This window comes from Anser cygnoides, chromosome 12 (assembly GCF_040182565.1).
Source record: "Anser cygnoides isolate HZ-2024a breed goose chromosome 12, Taihu_goose_T2T_genome, whole genome shotgun sequence".
NCBI classification, from domain to species: domain Eukaryota; kingdom Metazoa; phylum Chordata; class Aves; order Anseriformes; family Anatidae; genus Anser; species Anser cygnoides.
Window position 1 is genome coordinate 2,833,419 of NC_089884.1, and position 18,819 is coordinate 2,852,237.

The 18,819-nt window shown below is 61.2% G+C and overlaps 2 protein-coding genes across 15 annotated transcripts; both read left to right on the top strand.

Annotated features, from left to right (window-relative positions):
* The first annotated feature begins 16 nt into the window (after positions 1-16).
* On the top strand, positions 17-3,813 carry COX4I1 (cytochrome c oxidase subunit 4I1). The gene is made up of 5 exons (XM_067004666.1): positions 17-163; positions 1,043-1,122; positions 1,593-1,760; positions 2,712-2,843; positions 3,547-3,813. The coding sequence occupies exons 2-5, from the start codon at positions 1,044-1,046 to the stop codon at positions 3,681-3,683; spliced, it is 516 nt and encodes a 171-aa protein (XP_066860767.1). The 5' UTR covers positions 17-163; position 1,043; the 3' UTR covers positions 3,684-3,813.
* Positions 3,814-4,935: 1,122 nt separating this feature from the next.
* On the top strand, positions 4,936-18,491 carry LOC106049255 (dual specificity protein phosphatase 22-A-like). Of its 14 annotated transcripts, XM_067004661.1 has the most exons (10): positions 5,487-5,873; positions 5,968-6,043; positions 7,585-7,618; positions 8,037-8,119; positions 10,727-10,776; positions 13,343-13,417; positions 13,916-14,087; positions 16,624-16,898; positions 17,238-17,463; positions 18,309-18,491. In XM_067004661.1, exons 2-9 carry the CDS (start codon positions 6,023-6,025, stop codon positions 17,416-17,418), a joined length of 891 nt encoding a protein of 296 aa, XP_066860762.1. In that variant the 5' UTR covers positions 5,487-5,873; positions 5,968-6,022; the 3' UTR covers positions 17,419-17,463; positions 18,309-18,491. The 14 variants fall into 14 exon arrangements, 12 of the variants coding, with proteins under 12 accessions (XP_066860754.1, XP_066860762.1, XP_066860761.1 ...); XR_010834628.1 differs by lacking the exons at positions 16,624-16,898; positions 18,309-18,491 and adding an exon at positions 14,652-16,022 and having other exon boundaries at positions 17,238-17,370; XR_010834627.1 differs by lacking the exons at positions 17,238-17,463; positions 18,309-18,491 and adding an exon at positions 14,652-16,022 and having other exon boundaries at positions 16,174-16,764.
* The last annotated feature ends 328 nt before the right edge of the window (positions 18,492-18,819 follow it).

Genomic DNA, 18,819 nt, shown 5'->3' on the forward strand with positions numbered 1-18,819 from the left:
CGTAAAAGGACGTAAAAAAAAAAAACCCGCTGGGGGGGGGGGGGGGAAGGGGGACGGTTTGGATAGCGCCGTCTCGTTGGTCCTGCGGCCTTCCCGCCGTGCACCGCGCTTCCGGCCCGGCGGCTCCTTCCGGTGGCGGCCCGGCGTAGAGGACGGTCGGCAGGTCGGAGGGGCGGCGGCACCGGGAGGGGACCGAGGGGGCTTGGGGGGGGCCCGGGGGGATACGGAAGGGATCGGGAAGGGATCGGGGGGACACGGAGGGGCCTTGGGGGGCCGCTCGGCACCGCCCCGACTGGGTCCGCCCCGGTGGCCGCCGGGGGAGGAGGGGGGGGGCGCTAGGCCTGGCCTACGGCTGAGGTAGAGCCGGGGGTGTGACGTCGCGCCGGCGGTGTGACGTCACGCCCGCGTGACGTCAAGCCCCGCGGTTGCGGCAAGGGCGAAGGTGGGTGCTGAGGGGCTCCGGGGTGGCTCGAAGGGCACGGGGAGTACCGGGACCCCCGGCGGGGGCCGGGGACGGGGGGGGGGGGTCGGGGCTGAAACGCGGGGCCCCGGGGTAGGGGGGGAGGGGTCGGAGCCTAAACGCGGGGCCCTGGGCTGGGCGGGGAGGGGTTCGGAGCTCAAATACGGGGGCCTGGGGTAGGCTTGGAAGGGGTCAGAGCTCAAATAAGGGGTCCTGGATGAGGTTTGGAAGGGGTCAGAGCTCAAATAAGGGGTCCTGGATTAGGTTTGGAAGGGGTCAGAGCTCAAATATGGGGTCCTGGATTAGGTTTGGAAGGGGTCAGAGCCCAAATACGGGGTCCTGGGCTGGATGTGGAAGGGGTCAGAGCTTAAATGCAGGCCATCAATGAAAAGCAGAGTGGGAAGGGGCTCATCCAAGCGTCTCCTCGATAACCAGGAGCATCAGCGCTGCTCTGCAGCGTAAAAATGGGCTACCCCTGAATCGACTCCTCTATAGGCAAATGCGGGTGGGTTTTGTTTCTAATTCGTGCGCTTGGTGGCCTCAGCTGTCAGTGATTTGCCCGCTGTTGTTTCGTCCTGGCAGGATGTTGGCTTCAAGGGCATTCAGCCTCATCGGGAGAAGGGCCCTTTCCACCTCCATCTGTGTGAGGGCCCACGGGCACGGTAGGTGGCACTGCTCCGTTTTCAGTACAGACAATAACAGGAAGAATGTAAAACGCAGCCGTTAGAAATCCTAAAGCTGAGGGGAGCTTTGTGCCAGCTACAAGCTGGCTCCCGGCAGCAAGCGAAGCCGTACGGGGTGCTGTGATGTTTTCTGGAGTGCTCTCTCTGTGGCGTTTCCTGACGCACCCGCAGCTGGGGGGCGGGTGGGGAAGGATGTGGGATGGCCGGGGCTGGCGGGGCTGCTCCCTTGCCCTGGTGGAAGAGAGCTGCTGGAGCGGCGCCCGTGCCAGCAGGTGGCATCGCAGAGGTGCCGGTGGGGGAGCTTTGTCTTTTCCCTTCTGGCTTGCTTAACCGGCATCATCTTTGTTTTTTTTTGTGTTGTTTTTTTTTTTTTTGTATTTTAACTAGTAAGAGGCGTTAATGTAGGAACTGAAAGCTTGATTCTGCGTCTCTTCTGTTCCCAAACGCAGCCGGTGTTGTCAAAGCAGAGGACTTCAGCCTTCCAGCGTACGTTGATCGTCGTGATGTTCCCCTGCCCGAAGCGGCCTTCGTAAAGCAGCTCTCCGCTCAGCAGAAGGCTCTGAAGGAGAAGGAAAAGGCCTCCTGGACCGCTCTGTCCGTCGATGAGAAAATTGAACGTAAGTCCTGAAATGACCTCGCGGCCAGCAGCGCCCTGACCCAGCCTGCTGCACGGTCCTGGCCCGTGGCTTCCTGCACACACGGCCCTGGCGTGGCTCCAGGCTGCTCCGCTCGGCTCCTTCGCGGTCAGACTGCAGCCACGAAAGAGCTGCGTTAATTTTGTGCTAATTAACCTCGGGCGGAGGTGAGTGGAGGTGAGTGGTGCGTGTAGCTGGTGTTCTCACACCCCTTGGTAGCTGTTAGGTGCCCCAGGGCACGTAGTGTGATTCACATAAGGAGCTTAGTGGTATGTCAAGCTCAGCCACGTCTTCTTTTTCCTCCACAAAATCCTGATTGTTCCTTTATTGCCATCTTGTTACCAACAGGCTGAAAAAAAACCCAACCCTTGTTGATAACAGGGTGTAATCCCGTTAGTCAAACTGAATAAAATGAACCCCGTGTGTTTTAATGGAGGACCTGGGAGCAGCGCAGCGCCCACCTGCGTCCAAGACAGGAGGTGTAAAACCCTCAAATGTTCACAAACACTTCCTAAAGCTAATGCTGCTCTGAACTCCAAAGTCTCGCAGCCTTTTAAACGCAGGCATTCCTGCTCAAATTGTTGGAGGCAGGGAGCTGTGTGGTAACTGGTCGTACTGGGAATTGGAGGCAGGGAAGGAAATGTATTTCTTCTTCCTCTTGGCCTGTCATGCAACCTTTGCACAGCCGCATAATCGTATATAAAGAGACCAACGCTGTCTTTGCTCATGAGAAATACAGAAATAACGTGAAACACAGCTCATTTACTTTGGCACTTCATCTTTGCAGGAAGAGGCCAGCTAATTCTGACACTATTTTAACATCCCTGCCATTTCAGACCTCTTTAGGCCTTGGTTGCCTCCCTCTAGCAGGCATTGTGTTGCCTGCAGGTTGCAGGAAGAGTAAAAAGAAATGATTTATTTTTTTTTCCTCAGTGTACCGCATCAAATTCAACGAGAGCTATGCAGAAATGAACAAAGGATCAAACGAATGGAAGACCGTCCTCGGTGGAGTGCTGTTCTTTCTTGGCTTGACTGGGGTCATCCTCATTTGGCAGAAAATTTACAGTAAGTGAAGGCCGAGTGGCGTTCTGTCCTGGCTCGCGAGCTCAACTGGTGTTTGGTGTAGAAAACTTGCCATAAATTGCTCAAAGTTTCAAAACGCTGCGTGGAACAGCCGTGCTGGTGAGCGCGTGGCAGCTGCTGCTTGTTAGCCTGTGAAAACTCAGCTCTGGGGTTGTGACTGAATGGGTACAGGTGGGTACAGGGTGAAAATGTTCAGAAAGTCAGCTCGTAGAGAGGTAAAGACAGTGGAGAGAGCTTTGGAGGAAAGGGAAGGGAAAGAGCAGCAGCACACTAACAATTCCAGACCTTCCCTCTCTGTGGAACCCGCTGTTGCAAGAGCTTATTGCCTCTCTGGTAATAAACATTTGGGTTTCTGCCACGTTCGCTTCCCTCCCAGCCAAAGATCCTGCCGCGAGGGAGCCCTCCAGCAGCCGTGGGGCAGCGCACGTGGTCGGATGGGGCTTTAGCTGTGCACGGTCAAATTTAGGAGGAGGCTCGTGTCTTGGTACAAGCTAGAGAACCGAGACGGGAATCTGCTGAGCCGAATGCTTCAAAAATTGGACTTAGGGAGCTTAGGTTTGAGCGGGTGATGACGTACACGTGGTCAGTGTTGATTGTTTTTTTGGGGGAAAAAGCGTCTTGTTAGCAAAACTTGTACCGCCATCGCCAACTCGCTCATCCTGCCTTTGTTCCTCTTGAATCGCAGTGTACGGCCCCATTCCGCACACCTTCTCCGACGAGTGGGTGTCGATGCAGACGAAGCGAATGTTAGACATGCGAATTAACCCCGTGGAGGGCCTTTCTTCCCAGTGGGATTTTGAGAAGAACGAGTGGAAGAAGTGAGGCAACTCAGCGGAACCTGCCCTGCTTGAATATGAAATGATTCCATCACCTGTGTGTGACCTCGTTGCTCATGTACTGGAACAACCTCTCCACCTAAATAGATGATAATAAACTTCTGGTTAACTTGAAAGTTTCCTTTTATTGGTCTGCAGGTGGGAATTTGTAGTGCGGCGTGAGGGGGAAGGGTTTCTCCAGGTAGTCCTGTCATGGCTGGTGTGTAGACAGCGTTAATTGGTTAAAGGGAATGAAACACTCGTGTTTCTTGGGGGCGATGAATGAGGTGAAAGTTAGTTTGACAAGTTTGTTGTATTTGAAGCATTGAAAACGCTTCAAATGGTCAGAATTCAAGCAGCAAAATCTCACCCAGCTCTGCAGGGGGATGTTGTTGAGCGTTCAGCCCAGACACTGCTTTTCTGGGGCAGGAATAGGTTCCTGGGAGGAGCGCTGCCTGTTTCCCCACCTCTTTAAGGCCGTGTTTCTGGGATACAGCCAGGAGTCACGCTGCAGAGGCCTGAGCTACATGTAAGGCAAGCAGATCCCAGCTGAGTGTGCCATAACAGCTCCAAAAATAGCTCGTCAGAGCTCCACGAGGCAGCGGTGTGGATCAGAGTAGGGCCTGTGGTGGAGATACTCCGCTCCTCCTCCCTGTGAAGGGAACCTGGTTCTATATTCCGGTTTTTCTCCACCACTTTTCCTCCCCCAGCAGCAGGGGCGGGCTGCAGACCTCGCCGTTGCCCTGTGCAGGCTCCAGTGAGAGAGAGAAGAACCAGCTGCGGGTCGGCCAAGCGCGGGTTGAGGTGGTGCAGAGGTGGTGCTCAGAGGGGCCGGCTGAGGGCAGGGAGGCGAGCGCCACCCTTTGTGGGAGCATCGCGGGTCTCTTACTGAGTGCAGCGGTCTGAACGAGCCCTGCTTCGGAGCTCAGACATGGCTCGATGTTTTCAGGGCCTGAGCCACGAAGGCTGGCGCCTCTACTCGCTCTGCTCTGCCTGTGGCTGCCAAATTTCCCCCTCCCTTGGGCTACCCACCGGCGCGTGTCCTGGCTTCCTGCAGGCACGCTCCTGCCTCTGGCTTTAAAGCCGCCTCCAAAGATCAAACCCATTAAAACGAGCTTTGGCTTCAACCTCCTCGTTTCCTGGTTACAGGGCTCGCGTGGTTTTCGAGCCGTTTAGCTGCTGTGGGGGGGGAGCCTGGGGACCTCCACGGCTCCTGATGGCCCGGGGGGGGCTGGGTTTGGAGGAGCGGGGGTTCAGCGGGGGCTACGTGAGGAGCTGAGCTCCCCTTCGGGATTCTGGAAGATCGCTTCTGTGAAATGTCTGTGTCGGAGCGCAGAGAAGCGTGCCGCAAAGAGGGACGTCGGGAGGGTGCCTGCAGCAGTGGGAAATGATTTTAGCTGCTGGGCTCGGGGAGTGGGGCTGCAGCCAGATGTCCCCCGGCTCGCGCTGCTGCCACCCGGGGCCACCTCGGCTTCGCCTCGCCGTGGATTGCAGACTCACGATGACTGCAGGGGTTTCTCTATACGAGCAGCTTGCTTTTTTCCTTTTTTTTTTTTTGCATTCTTTATATCGCCTCTGACAGGCTAGCAGCATTGATCTGGGGGATGGGTGCTGAGCTGCCAGAGAAATCTCCTTTGAGAAGCGATGTTTGGAAACGTGTGCTGGGATTGCGAGCTCTACGGCTCGTCCTACCTCCCTCGCTGCAAGGAGGGGGAGATGGACTCACCCCCGCTGCCGTCCCAGCGGCGTGCCGTGCTCTGCTTTTTTGAGGTGAGCGCCTCGTTCTGCATTCTCATCCCATTCCCGCGACTGGGAGGAATTACCCCGACCGGCAGAGAAATCCTGCCGAGCTCACCGCTTGCACCAGCCCGCAGCGCCCCAGAACGAAACCCGGCCCCGAGCTGGACGTAGCCCGTGGGGGATATCGCGGGGTGCCCTGCCAAGAGGGGTGCTCCGTCCCGTGGCTTTGCGGGACGTGGGGGCTGCACGGGGAACCCCAGGCGTCCTCTTCTTCCCTCTCCCCAAAACACTGAGCCTCTGCAAAAGCCCTGGCGAGCCAGGGAGTCCGGAAGAGAAACCTGAGCCTCGCCGCAGCCCCAGGTCCTTATTTCATCCTCCCCTGCCCCGCAGCGGCCGCTGGCCCCGGATCCCTTCGCCCAGAAGCGTGGTGGCGAGGGGCTGGAGCAGCTCGCAGCGGGTGAGCGGGCTGAGTTTGGCGGGGCTCCGCGCGCTCCCCTCCTGCGGTGGGGCAGGCTCCCCCCATCTGGGATTTTGGGGGTGTTTCTTTGCAGGTAACCCCGGGTACCGAGAGGCCGCCTGAGTCCTGAACCTGGGGAGAGAAAAACCATGGGGAGCGGAATGAGCAAGGTACTGGGAGGACTGGGGGGTACTGGGAGGTACTGGGCAGGGCCCTTTTGTGTTATCGGGGGATGCCACGACGGTGCCCTAAACACATCCATTTGCACCTTCCCTTTCTCACCCCCCCTTAAAACTTCAAGCACTTAAGACAGGGAATTTTCCCCATCCGTTTTAAGGCACTGATCCCTGTTTTACACCCAAGCGAAGTGCTCAGTGCCTCCGGGTGTCTAAAAAGCAGCCGCCGGCTTTTGATGCTCGTCCTCTGGGTGGTAATGCCGCGGCACCAACACCCTCGGGGCTGCCGGGGGTCCCAGGGGGTGTGCAGGGAATTTTTCCTCCCTTTGTCACCACCGGGACGTATCCGTGCCCGGCTGCAGGGTGCTGTGGATGGGCAAGGAAGGGCGGTTTTGCTGGTGCTTGGTGCTCAGGGCCGGTGGAGGGGATCGATTTCTGTTTGTAGCCTTAAATAACTGCTCGCTGTGCGCCTCGTCCAGTTTAAAATTAACCTTTGGGACAGCAACGCTGCAGCGCTCGGGGTAAATTAAAGCCACCCTTGAGCCCTTTTTATCCCTCCTGGGTAATAAGGATGATAATTTCTCTCCATCCACCTCAGCGCAGCTCTCGGTACGCGGAGCTGCCGCGTCCTCCAGCGCTGTCCTCACTTCATGTTTTCCCTCCCAGGGTACGAAATGACCCCGTGCGTGGCTCATCGGGTTCGCTACGCACCGTGGGCACCCCTGGGGAGCACGGGGAGGGGGCCAGGGCAGGACGAGGAGCAGAGATGCTCCGGCTGTCACCCGGAGCTGTTGGGGAACCTTCCTACGGCTTCTCCAAGCAGGTTTCTCCTGCCAGAAGGGGGCAAAGGAGCCCAGCTGGGAGCCAACCCTTCCTTTCCGTGGGTTGTCGCACTCTGTAAACACTCCGAGCCGCCCCTTTTTCTCCTTCGTAAACCACGGCAGAGAGCTGGAGATGAAATCCGCGTACTCGAAGGCACTCGCTGCAACATCTCGGCCAGAAAATAATCGGAAATATGCCGTGCTTTTGCCCATCTGTCCCCAGCTGGCGGAGGCGACCTTTGAAACCATTTGCAGGAGGAGGTTGCCGTAGAAAAGAGAAACACAACCCGCTCCCAGGGTGATGGGTGTCCCTGCTGGAGCTGGTTTGGGACGAGCATTTTGGGGGCTCCAGCCCCCAGCGGTGCCTTTCTGCCTGCAGTGCATCCGCAGGGCCAAATACAACAAGCCAGAGGCACCCCCGCGTCCATCTCTCTGCTGAGTTTTCCCCAGCTCTGTGCTCCTGGAGGGGTTTTGGAGGGGCTCAGCCTCTGTTGCCTTCCTGCTGATGAAGGTGACACGTTAATTAAGTTTCTAGTTTAATGTTATTTGGGTGCGTTTGCTGCCAGAAGCCCCAGTCCTGCAGACGCTGGCAACGCGCACGCTCCTGGGCGATGCGCAGCGGGTGCACGGCAGCAGCTGGGGTTTAGGGCCTTGGGAATAAAGAAATACGGTGTGGCACGTGGAGGGACAGCTCTGCTCCTTGTCTCCTCGCAGGTGGTCACGGGTCTCTACCTGGGGAACATCCGCGGTGAGTGCACGGCCCTGCGAGCGCCAGCTGCCCCCGGGGCATGGGAAAGGGACGTCTGTGGGGTCCCCACAGCCGAGCGATGAGGACCCCGCTGGCTGGAAACCTCCCCTGTGTTTCAAATGGCCTGGCTTGGGTTGGAAGGGACCTTAAAGATCATTTAGTTCCAACCCCCAGAGAGGGGTTTTGCCGAGACAGTATTTACAGAGGGGCCAGCACCTGGCTTAGGTTCCATCCTGCTCCAGCGGAGGAATTAGGGCCGTCCTGGGAGCACTGTGCCACCTGTTTTGGGTATTTTTCACCCAAGGCTGGCCTCCCTGCATCACACGGGGCCGGGGGCGACGGCCGTGGGCTGCGGCGAGGGCTCGGCGGAGCAGCTCGGGCGGGAGGACGAGCTCTCACGCCCCGCTCCCGCTTCCAGACTCGGAGGACGGGGCCAGGCTGCGGAGGCACGGCGTGACGCACGTCCTCTCTGTGCACACCGGTGCCAAGCCGGTGCTGGAGGTGAGCCTGGGGGCCCGGGGGGGGACCTGCACAGCGAGGCTGGGAGGTGGCAGCCGGTGCCCGGGGGATGGGTGCCCGGGGGATGGGTGCCCAGGGGATGGGTGCCCGGGGGATGGGTGCCCAGGGGATGGGTACCCAGGGGATGGGTGCCCGGGGGTTGGGTGCCCACCTCCCGCTGCGTGGCGGTGGGACGGCGACGCTGCCTTGGCACCGGGCGGTGCCGAATTGCGCCCAGCGCTGGGAGCCGGGTGGCTGCGGACCACGGCTGCCTCCCGGCAGGATTTTGGGGAGCTGGGCAGGTGGAGGCGGGGGGTGCCCGGCCCCGCGGTGCTGCCGTGGGCAGGGGCCACGAGAGGGCGGCGGTGCCCCGCGCACGGCAGCGCCGGGGCCGCATCCAGCCCCGGCAGCGCAGCCGGAGGCAGGACGGGGTTTTGGGGGAGCCCCCGGCGTTGCTGTGCTCCCCCTGCCCCGGGGCAGCCTGTGCAGAGCACGGGGACCCCCCCTCGATCCGGGACTCCCACCCCACGCGCTCTCCTTCGGTGCTGCTGTGGGTCTGCCGTTGGGTTTGGGGCTGAGAAACGAGGATCCCTAAAAACGCAGCGGTGGGAGGCAGGAGGCAGTCCCGTCCCGCTCCCTGTCCCCAAGGTCCTGGTGGCACAGGCAGTGTCGCAGCAGGCAGGTGGCACCCCTGGGTGCCCCCACCCCCTGTGGGGTGGCTGTGGTACCGCAGGCAGGGCAGGTGAAAGGGTCTGAGAGGGGAAACTGAGGCCGGGGGGGGCTGCGGGGTGGGCGCAGGGTGCTCGGCCAGGTCTGTGCGTGTGGGTGAGCCGGTGCACACATGAGGATGAGCGACCCTGGGGGGCTACGTTGCTCTTCTTGGCGTGGATCTGTGCGGTGTGCAGCCGGAGCTGGCCTTCGTCCCAGCCCCAAAATCCTACAGCAGGCAACGGGGACGGCTGGGACCCCGCTCTCCTGGGACCCCGCTCTCCTGGGACCACCGAGGGCGAGTGCCACCCTTTTCTGCCAGGCAGCCCCAGCTCAAAACAACACCTCGAGCCTCTTCCCCGTGAAGGCGTTGGGTAACGGGGAGAGGAGAAGGAAGATGCATGAAACGGGGGCAGAGGAACGGCTCGCCCGGGGCCGGGTGGTGCAGCTGGAGCTGCTGGGGCGCAGGGCACGGCCAGGCGGGCAGCAAACCGCACGGGCAGCGCGCAGCGGGGCTGGAGGAAAGGGGAACAGGAAAAGCATGGTGGGTTGAGCAATGTGTCAATCACGGCCCCCGGCCGGGGACCGCAAACCCCAGCGCTGTTCCCATGCGTGCAGCCCAGCTTCCCTCCCCGCGGCGGGATGGGGGCACCCGGGGGGGGCCCGTGGGGAAAGGGGAAAGCCGCTGGGAGCCCAGGTGGGCTCTGCGTGCGTGGCTTGGCGCGGTGGCTTTCCTGGCACGGTGGCTTTCCCCAGCACGGTGGCTTTCCTGGTGCAGTGGCTTTCCTGGCACGGTGGCTTTCCTGGCATGGTGGCTTTCCTGGTGCAGTGGCTTTCTTCACCTCCCCAGGTGCCGGGAAGCCGCAGCCCATGGTGGCTCATCCCATGAAACCTGCTGCCGTTTGCTTGCTCGCGCCCGCGTCCCAGCTGCTCCCCACCTCGGCCGCCTTCCCCTGCGCGCCGGGGAGCCGTGGTTTACCAGGGGATGAGGAACCCGGCTGGCGTGCCACGGGGAAGGGCCGGGCATGCGGGTGGCACCTCGGCTTCATCCCGCGGGGGCGAACGCAGGAAGGGTGTTGGGATGGAGGGGGGATGCTCGGAAAAGCCCCCGCGCCCTTCTCCTTGCGACGTGGGTCTTTCCAGCCTGGGAATGTCCCCATGATGGCTGCGCCTGTCCTGCTCTACCCTTCACTCCTTCCCTTTGCTAATTACCTTAGGTAATCAGCTTTTTCCAGCCTTCTCCTTCGGCCTGGGCTGGAGGGAAGCGAGGGCGGCTTCGGGTCGCAGCGAGATGAGGATGGGGATGGGGCAACCCCTGGCGCACTGGTGCTCAGCCGCGTCAGCCCCGTCTGGCAGGATTCCCACCCGTTTTGCTACCAAAAAAAAAAAAGAAAAAGAAAAAAGCAAAACTCAGATTAAAAGGGGCTAATTTTAGCTCATAACAAGGAGGATCGAGGAAGCGATGTCTAGCTGACCTACACCGACGTGCGGCGGGGTGATTTATTGTGTATTAAATTAGACCAGGAGGAAATAACTCATTGATGAGGGTGACCTCATGAGTGCGTGCTCGCACACGTCGTCCTGCCGGGGCTTGACAGCCGCCGGAGGGGGAACGGGGACGGGGCTGGGGCTTGGGGAGGCTCCCGGGCATCGCTCGGTGCCCTTGGGTGCCTCTGAAATGCGGCTGGGGCCGGCCTGGTTCCTACCTGAAATTACAGGGAAGAGCTGGGGAAATCCTGCCTCTGAAAAATCCTGCCTCTTGAAAATCCCGTTTTAGGCGGTTTTACCCCTAGAGTCACCTACTCCAAGGCTCACATAGAAAAAAAAAAAAAAAAAAGAGAAAATGGACGATGTTGTGGTTCTCCAAGGTGTTTCATTGCCGTAACTGCCTTTTTATTGCAGGACATGACCTACCTCTGCATCTCGGCCTCGGATTCATCCAGCCAGAACCTGTAAGTCCCCGGCACCCCCTTTGCCTCCCAGGGTGGCGTTTTGGTAGTTGTCGGTCAATAAAAGTCCAAATTCTGCACAGTGTACGCTCGGATCATTCACGCTGCCAAAACTTCGTTGGTGCTGAGCTTGGTGAAAGCCACGGCTCGTTCTCAGGCACTTAACGGTGTGTGTAGGGCCTAAATCTGATTTTCAGTGTGTTTGCAGTCAGTAGGTTTAATTTTCCACCAAAAATCAGAATTATTCCATCAGGCGGGGCTTGAAATCGGAGCATGCTTCGTTGGTGTGGAAAGGCAACGATTTGTATCAATTATGCAATGATTCGTGTCGCTCTCCCGGGTATTTTCCTTGAGAGAGAAATGAAATTTTTATTAAAACGAGTGATTTCCCCCGTGCAAAAGGTAGATGCCCGTAACTCCTTTAAGGATGCCCTCGAGACGAGGCGGTGCCGGGGCCGTGCTGGCTGCAGGCACTGCTTGCCGCCCGCTTTGGGCAACGGGCACCCGAGAACCGCCCCGCTGCAACCAGAAAACGGGTGACTTTGGGGAATTTATCTCGCCGATCCAACCCTAAAGGGGCAAAAGGTTCCCGTGCCGTGGCTGGCTGAAGCCCCGTTTGTGGAGGCGCTGCTTTCCCAGCTCCCTGGGCTCTGCGCCGCGTGCGGGATTCTGCTTGCTCACGCTCCCGCTGCGCAGAAAGAGAAGCTTTACAAGAAAGCCCTGCCTCAGCAAGAGCAGGGGGGTTGGGGTTATTTTTTTTTTTTTCCCTCTCCTTTCCTTGCTTTGCGTTTGTGGCACGTCTCCCAAAAGGGGACAGAGCTGGCTGCCGGAAGGAAGGCTTATTCAGGGAACTATTTTCTGCTCGTCGGTTTGCGCCCGGGGTTTCACAACCCCGGGGAGCCTGGCGTCCCGCGGGGCAGCTGCTCGTGACTCGGGGCTCGGCGGCTCTCGGCGTTACCGCTCCCGTGGGCTGGGACCAGTTGAGCTCTCAACTGGGTGACCGCCTTGGGAAGAGCCCCCTGGAGGGGTGAGGACGGAAGGGGGGGGTGGCTGAATGTGGTGAGGACGTGAGGATGTGCCCGCCACCAGCACGTCCCCACAGCCAGGTGCGGCCCCGCTGGTCCCGGTAAAGGGACGAAGAAGAGGACTGGGATTTGGAGCCGTGCGGGTTGAGTAGGCAGTGCTGGCACGCCCTGGGGGCTGCTGGCTGCTCTGTGAGGATGAGGACACGAGGAGAACCCCCCCGGGACACGCTTTGGGCCAAGAAAAGCCCCCGCTGCCCAACAGGAGGTGCTTCACTGCCTGCGGCGGTGGAGGAGGAGGCGTGTCTGTAGCCCACAGGGAGCGGTGGAGTTGACATCTCCTTCCAGGGCCAAGGAACTAAATATTTTTATTATAACCACAGCTTCAGAGAATAATCCCCTGTGTCTCCTCCTGTTGGGTCTCGGGCGGCAGAAACCCCTGCTATTTTTGAATATGCCTCGGGTTGGCTTCTTAGAAGGCACCCGAGCCCCGCGCTTCCAGAGAAGGGCCACGAGCATCCCCGGCGGGCAGGCAAAAGGCAGGGGGGGGAGTTTTGGTGGGTTCTGCCTCGCTCGCACCGGGGAAGCGGCTCCCGGCCCCGGAGGGGGGTCTCAGGAGGATGCCGCGGGGGCGAGAGGCGAGCCGCGGGGGCTGGCTCATGCCTGAGCTTCTGAGAAAGCAGGAAGGCTGCGTGGGCGCTGCCCCGGCCCCGTCACGCGGAGGCAGCGGAGGAAGTCTGGGACCCAGCACCCGCGACGGGGCTGACCAGGACCCCGGGGGCTTGGTGCGAGCAGGGCCGGGCGGGATTTGTTGCAGGCGTGTGTCAGGAGCCAAATGAGCAGCTCTGCGTGGGCTCTCTCCGAGGTGCTCTGTGTCCTCGGAGCAGCCTGCAGCGTGCCGTGCGGGAGGGATGAATATTGCCAGAGCCTTGTAACCCTCCCGCGCACACCCGCCTCTAATTCATCCGTGTATAAAGAGCGATTTTAACCTGTTTTCCACCTCTGGGTCTTTATGCTCTCAGCAAAATGAGTGCCGCTTGTGCTGGTGAGCACCCAAGTGAGGGCTGCAGCTCAGCAGCCCAGCTCCCAGGTCCCTGCCCCTGCTTTGTGCAGAAAACCCGCTGGTGAGGGTCAACGCGCTCTGGTTCAGTTCTGGCTCGGTTTCTGGTTCCTGGCAGGTTTCAGGAATGCAAGCAGCCGCCCGGGGCGAGCTCTGGCACGGGCACCTCTCCCCTGCAGGGTTGTTTTAGCGCTGGGGTGTGTGTCCCATGGGTGCCGGGGGGGGGGACTTCGCCCCGCAGGTAGAGCTGCCAGGTCCTGCCCGGGCTGGGTGAGTTGGTGGCATCACCCTGCTCCATCCCAGTGCCTTGGGAAGCAGGAAATCCCCCAGAAAGCCTCTCAGGCCTTTTCCTTCCTGGCTGATGAAGACCGGTCCCTTCCTCTGGCAGGGGAACCCGCTGCGGCTCCCACCCTGCGCCGGCCCCAGGGAAATCCTGGGGAGGACTGCGGCTGCCCCTGGCCTCACCTCGCTGCCTCTCCCCCTGCAGGATGCAGCATTTCAAGGAGTGCATCAAGTTCATCCACGAGTGCCGGCTCCACGGGGGAGGCTGCCTCGTTCACTGGTGAGAGCCTCCAAACGGCCTCGATGCCCCGGTTTTTGGGGGGAAAAGGGTCGCTGCCGGGGGAGGTGCGGGAGGGAGGGAGGGTCCCCGGTGCTCGCCGGGGCTGTGCAAGGCTTGCGGGTCTGGGAGGTGGGGGTGGGATCCCAAAAAGCATCCTGGGGGTTGAGCATCACTCGTGGCAGGGAGGGAAAGGAGACGAGGAACGGCATCAGGGCAACGGGATGGCCCACGCCCCGAAACCTGAGCGTCCAGAGATGGACAGGGCAGGGGACACGGGGAAGTGGCCTGCCTGGGGCCACCAGGTGGGACGGGCACATCCAGTGCCACCAGACGCCACGGGCACATCCAGTGCCACCGCGCCCATGAGGCTCCATCCCCTACCCACGGCCGGGCAAGCATCCCCGGCCCTGGGAGGAGGCGCCCCATGGGCGTCCCTCGTCGTGGGGCTCCCGTGGCGGTGACGCCTCCTCCCTGACACCTCTCCCTCACCCGTGCCAGCCTGGCCGGGGTCTCGCGCAGCACCACGGTGCTGGTCGCTTACCTGATGACCGTGACCGACCTGGGCTGGGAGCGCTGCCTGGCCGCCACCAGGGCTGCGCGCTCCTACGCCAGCCCCAACCCCGGCTTCCAGCGGCAGCTGCAGGACTACGAGAGGACCCTGCTGAAGGAGGTGGGGTCCGCGCGCCCGCGCGTGTGCGCCTCGCTGGGAGGCACGGGGCGGCGGGGACCTCGTGCCAGAGGGTGGGCTCCGCAGCTGGGGCTCCCCTTGCGTGCGTCCGCGGGGTTTGCAAATAACCATGGCTGCTTTGCCTGCAGCACTTGTGCGAGCAGCCCCAGCCAGCTGCTTGCCCTTTGCGCGTGCTATTTATTACCTGGGGGGGGGTTGTTTTTGCATGCATGCAAAAAAAAAAAAAACAAAATGTGCCTAGGCATTACGCGAATGTGCTTGAAAAAGCTGCTTAAAGCCCCGGTGCTCTTGTTTTATTCAGGGTGCAGCTAGGGCACGGTGGAAGGGGGCACGGAGGTGGTGCTGAGCTGGCACCAGGAGAGCACGGGGCAGGCGACAGGAGAGGGGGGAAGGCTCCTGCAAGCAGCCTTGGGATGCCTTGGGCGTCCTGGGATGTGGCAGGGCATCCTCTGACAGCGTGCCCCCTGCTTTTAGAAGCAGCCCAGAGATGGAGACATCAAAGCGATGATTAAAATAATTCTTTCTCCTCTTCTAAACGAGGCGCAGCATGGGGATTTAGCGGAGCAGCACCCTACAGGGTGGCGAAACCCCGATGTCCCCGTCTCCTGTGGCCCAGGGCCACCACCCAAGGACAAGGAGTGTCTCGAGGGGATTTCTCTCCCCTCCTCCCAGGCCGGACAGCATGTGACAGTGGCCCAAGCGTCGGCCCCTTCCTGGCCGGGGAGCGGCGGGCGCCGTCACATGAGGGACGTGGCCCTGCGGGGCTGTCACCGCTTTGCAAAAACGCCCGCGGAGCTGGGGAGAGTGGTCCAGGGGATTGCAAAACCCCCGCTGCTGGAGATTCCCTGCAGGGCTTCCCCCAGCCGGGCCAGCGCTCCCCAACCCTGCCCCGGCCACGTCCCAGTGCCCGCTGTGACACGGGGCTCGCCGTGCCCCCGGGGGCTCCTCCTGGGCACTTATTCCTCCTGCTCCCCAACGTTTGGGTGGCCTCAACAAACACCCCTTGCCCTTCCCCTCCCCTTAGAGGTCACGTTTTCTTTGGGTTTGTTTTTTTTTTTTTTTGCCTTCTTGAAGTTTTGCTGCAAACGTTTCCCGGGAAGCACCAGCGGCTGCGCCAGGCTGCGCGTTCGTGAGCCGAGGGGTTTAAAAAATGGCATTTGCTTTGCAAGGGCTGCCTTTTTTTTTAAAAAAAAAAAAAATGCTGCGTTCCCTGTGATGGCTTCATCCGGGGTGGCCAAGGCTGGGAACTATCTCATTGTCCAGCCCCAGCTGGGTTTTAGCAAGGGGAAGCGCCAGGATTTTAGCGGCGTGGACGGGAGAGAGGGCACAGACCTGTCCCCCTGCCCCGGGGTGTCCCCAGGTGCTCGTGTGCCACCACCGGGCTGCCTCCCGGCTGGGACAGGTGCTCCTGGCCCCGAGCATGGTGGGTTTCGGGTTTGCGGTCAGCGCCGGAGGGGCTGGGTGCTGAAAGCCAGCACCTGGCAGCACAGCGGGGCGCTTCCCGCTGCGCCCTGCTGGCTCCGTCCCTCCGAGCTGGCCGCTGGGTGCCAAATCTCGGTGGCCAGGCTGCTCCCCCCTGGGACCTTCACCCCTGTGGGTGCTTCGTCACCACCAGCACCGCGCACGGACGCGTGCCCCTCACCAGTGCACCACAGCCCGGGCTGCAAGGCGCGACGATCTCTCTGTGGGCACCCAGTGGCTGTCCCGGCGGTGCCTCAGCCCCGGTGGCCCCCAGCTGGCTGCAGAGCAAGCAGGCAGCTCCAGGAGCTGGCCAGGAGGAGGAATCCAGTCCGGCCTCTGGGACATCCACCCTGGGAAGCGCCGAGGTTCCCAGCCACTGGTTTCTAGCGAGGAAGTCAGCGCTGGCCCCCACCCCGAGCAGCAGCGGGGCTTCCTGCCCCCGGCGCGCAGCTGCCGGTGAGTCCCGCCGCAGGGGTGAGCGGATTTGGGAAATCCAGACATTCCCGCTGGAAATCCCCCCTGCCCGAGCTGACTTTCCCCAGCTGCAGGAGCGGCCAAGCCACCGGGGTTGCTCTCAGGCTTTCTCCTGTCTTTCCCCCGATCCCAGGAGGCCGGAGCCCCACTGCTGTTTGGGGGCACCTTGTCTGGAGGCATCGAGGCCGGGGCACGTGGGAACTGCCGGCCCCCAAAACCGGGGGTGTTTTAACAGCCCCCTGCCTCCCTGAAGCTGACGCCTGTCCCAGTGCTCCCAGCTATTGAGTGCTGGCCCTGCTGGCGGCACCCATGGGTGCTGCCGGGGGCCGGACGCTCCACCCTTTTCCTCCTGCAGCTTTCCCATCCCTGCCTGCAGGCTCCGTGCGCTTTGCGGAGCGTTTCGCACCGCTGGGCACAAGCCAGCCCTCTCTGGCCGCTCCTCCCCGTGCGCCCTGCTCGCTGGGTGCCTGCTCGCTGCGTCCCCGCTCCTTTTGTCAGGCTCCGAAGCTGTTCTCGTGCCCGGGGCCGCAGGCACGGTGGCTCCAGCTGAGCTGCCCTTCCCTGCCCACGCTTTTGGGCACAGATCCCGCAGCTCCGTGCCGCGGCGGTGTCGGGAAGCCTTTCCACGGGGCCATCTCCTGCTCCGAAGCCGCCTCCGGATCTCCGCCGGGTGCCAGCTGGCCCCGGGCCACCCGGACGCCAGCGGAGCCTCTGCGGGGACTGGAGGAGGGCTGCGATGAGCAAACCGCTCTGCAAACAGCCCTGCACAGCCTGCAAGAGCCGACCTGCCCGCGGCGTTTGGGGCCGCGAGACCGGCCTGCCCCAGCGGGGAGAAAGCGTGGGGACGCTTGCTTTCTGGTAACTCAGCCCCACGGGGAGCTGAGCAGCTTCCCGGCAAGGGAAAGTGAATGAAGCTGCCGGAGGCTGAAGCACGGTGGGGGGGGAAAGAAACGGGGCTGCTGCCAGCTCTGTGGGCCTGGGGTGCTCCGAGGGGCTGGCTGGTGTTCGTGTAGGGCTTGGTCTCGTACGATGTGTGCACGCTGCATGGCGTGGCAGCTCCTGCAAAACAGGGACCGGTGCCGTGACCGTGTCCTGGTTGGGATGCCCTGCCTTGATTTAGGGCTTTGCAACACGCTGGGGTGGGGGGCGGCACAGCCCCCCGTGACCCCTGCACCCCGCCTGGCTCTGTCCCAGCAGTACCGCGCCTGGATCCGCCGGGACTACGGCAGGAACCCCTTCAAGGACCAGGAGGAGCTGCAGCGCCTGCTGGCCCTGCAGGAGCAGGGGGAGCCGCAGGGGGGGGGGCGCGGGGAGAGCTCCTGGACCACCCCCCCAGCGCCCACCCCCCCGCTGCCCCCCGGCCGAAGCCGGCGGATGAGCAGATGAGCAGCCAAACGTTGGCCCCCGTGGCTGGCAAAATTCGGTATCCACTTTGCCAGATGCCTGCGGGGGGTTGGGGGGGGTTCACAGCACCACGGTGAGCCCAGCCGAAGGGCTGGAGCTGGGGGGGAGCAGGACTTGCAGCCCCCCCCTTTGGCTGCTGGCTCCGCGTGGCTCGGTCCTAAGGGATGGGTGGCGTTGCCCCGAGCTGAACCCACGGGGACGGGGGAAAACTCCCACAGCAAACAGCATCGGGCTCCGTGCCGGAAAAGGAAAAGCTGCCTTTGCTTGGGTTGGATTTTCCTGCTCCAGCCCCGCCGCTGGATGAGGTCCGTCCGGCATTTCCTCGAGCTCCCCGGGGGAAATGGGGGGCTGCTGGACCTGCCCGGCCCCGCTTTCCCCTGCAGCCTGACCCCGATGTTCCCGGCTGCAGAAGAAGCCGACTGCTCACCACGTTGGGCGCTGGTGCTCTCCAGCAGCCTTTTTAATTCTGGAAGGCTGGTCGTGCCTTCCTTGCCTCGGGCCGAACCCATAATTCACATTTCCAAAACGCAGGCTCCTTGCCTGCTTTTGGCCAGGGGAGCAGCCCCACGTGGGGGCCGTGCAGGGCTGGAGCTGCTCCGCTCTGCCTCTTGCCCACCGGACCCAACGCATGGGAGGAATAAATTGTTCCTGAGCTAAATTTTTCCTGTTTTCCATGAGGGAGAGCCTCACCCTGCATCAAACCCTTTCCAGGGTCCTTTTCGCCCCGGGCCTTTATTTGCTGTGGATTTCCAGCCACCCCCCCTCTGTCCATCGACACAGAAGCTCTCTGTCCCAGCAGCCCTAAACACTGAAATCTTCCACGCCATCCTCTGTATTTTTTTTTTCCATAATTACTTTGCTTAGCTTCTAAAAAATATCTGTTCTGCGATCTGTTCTGAGAAAAAAAAAGAAAATGCATTTAAAATATTTCTGGGAATTCCCTTAATGACAAATTCTGGGCACTGGAGTGTCCGAGGGTGACAAAGTCGGGGACAACATGCCAAGCCTGTCCGAAAGGGGAGGCTGATTAAAACCGTAGGAACGGCTGCTCCTGCCTCCGTGCGTTACTGCTGGGAACAGAGGGATGGATTGACACAACCGCTGCACCTGATTTCCATTTTCTCCACGAAAACCACCAGAAAAATTAAAATTTTTAAAGACCTGCTGCTCAGCCATAGCATGCGGGCTCCTGGGAGAAGAATTCTTTTTTTTTTTTTTCCCCCCCATTTTTTCACACGGAGGATAGGGTTCGTTTGGCTGTCTGATATCCTAAAGCTGCCACGGTTCGTACGGGGGGGGGGGGGGGCTGGTGGGAAGCTGAGCAAACCTTGTAGGTATGGCCTTTAGCGCCTCAGATAGCATTTTAGGAAGCAGA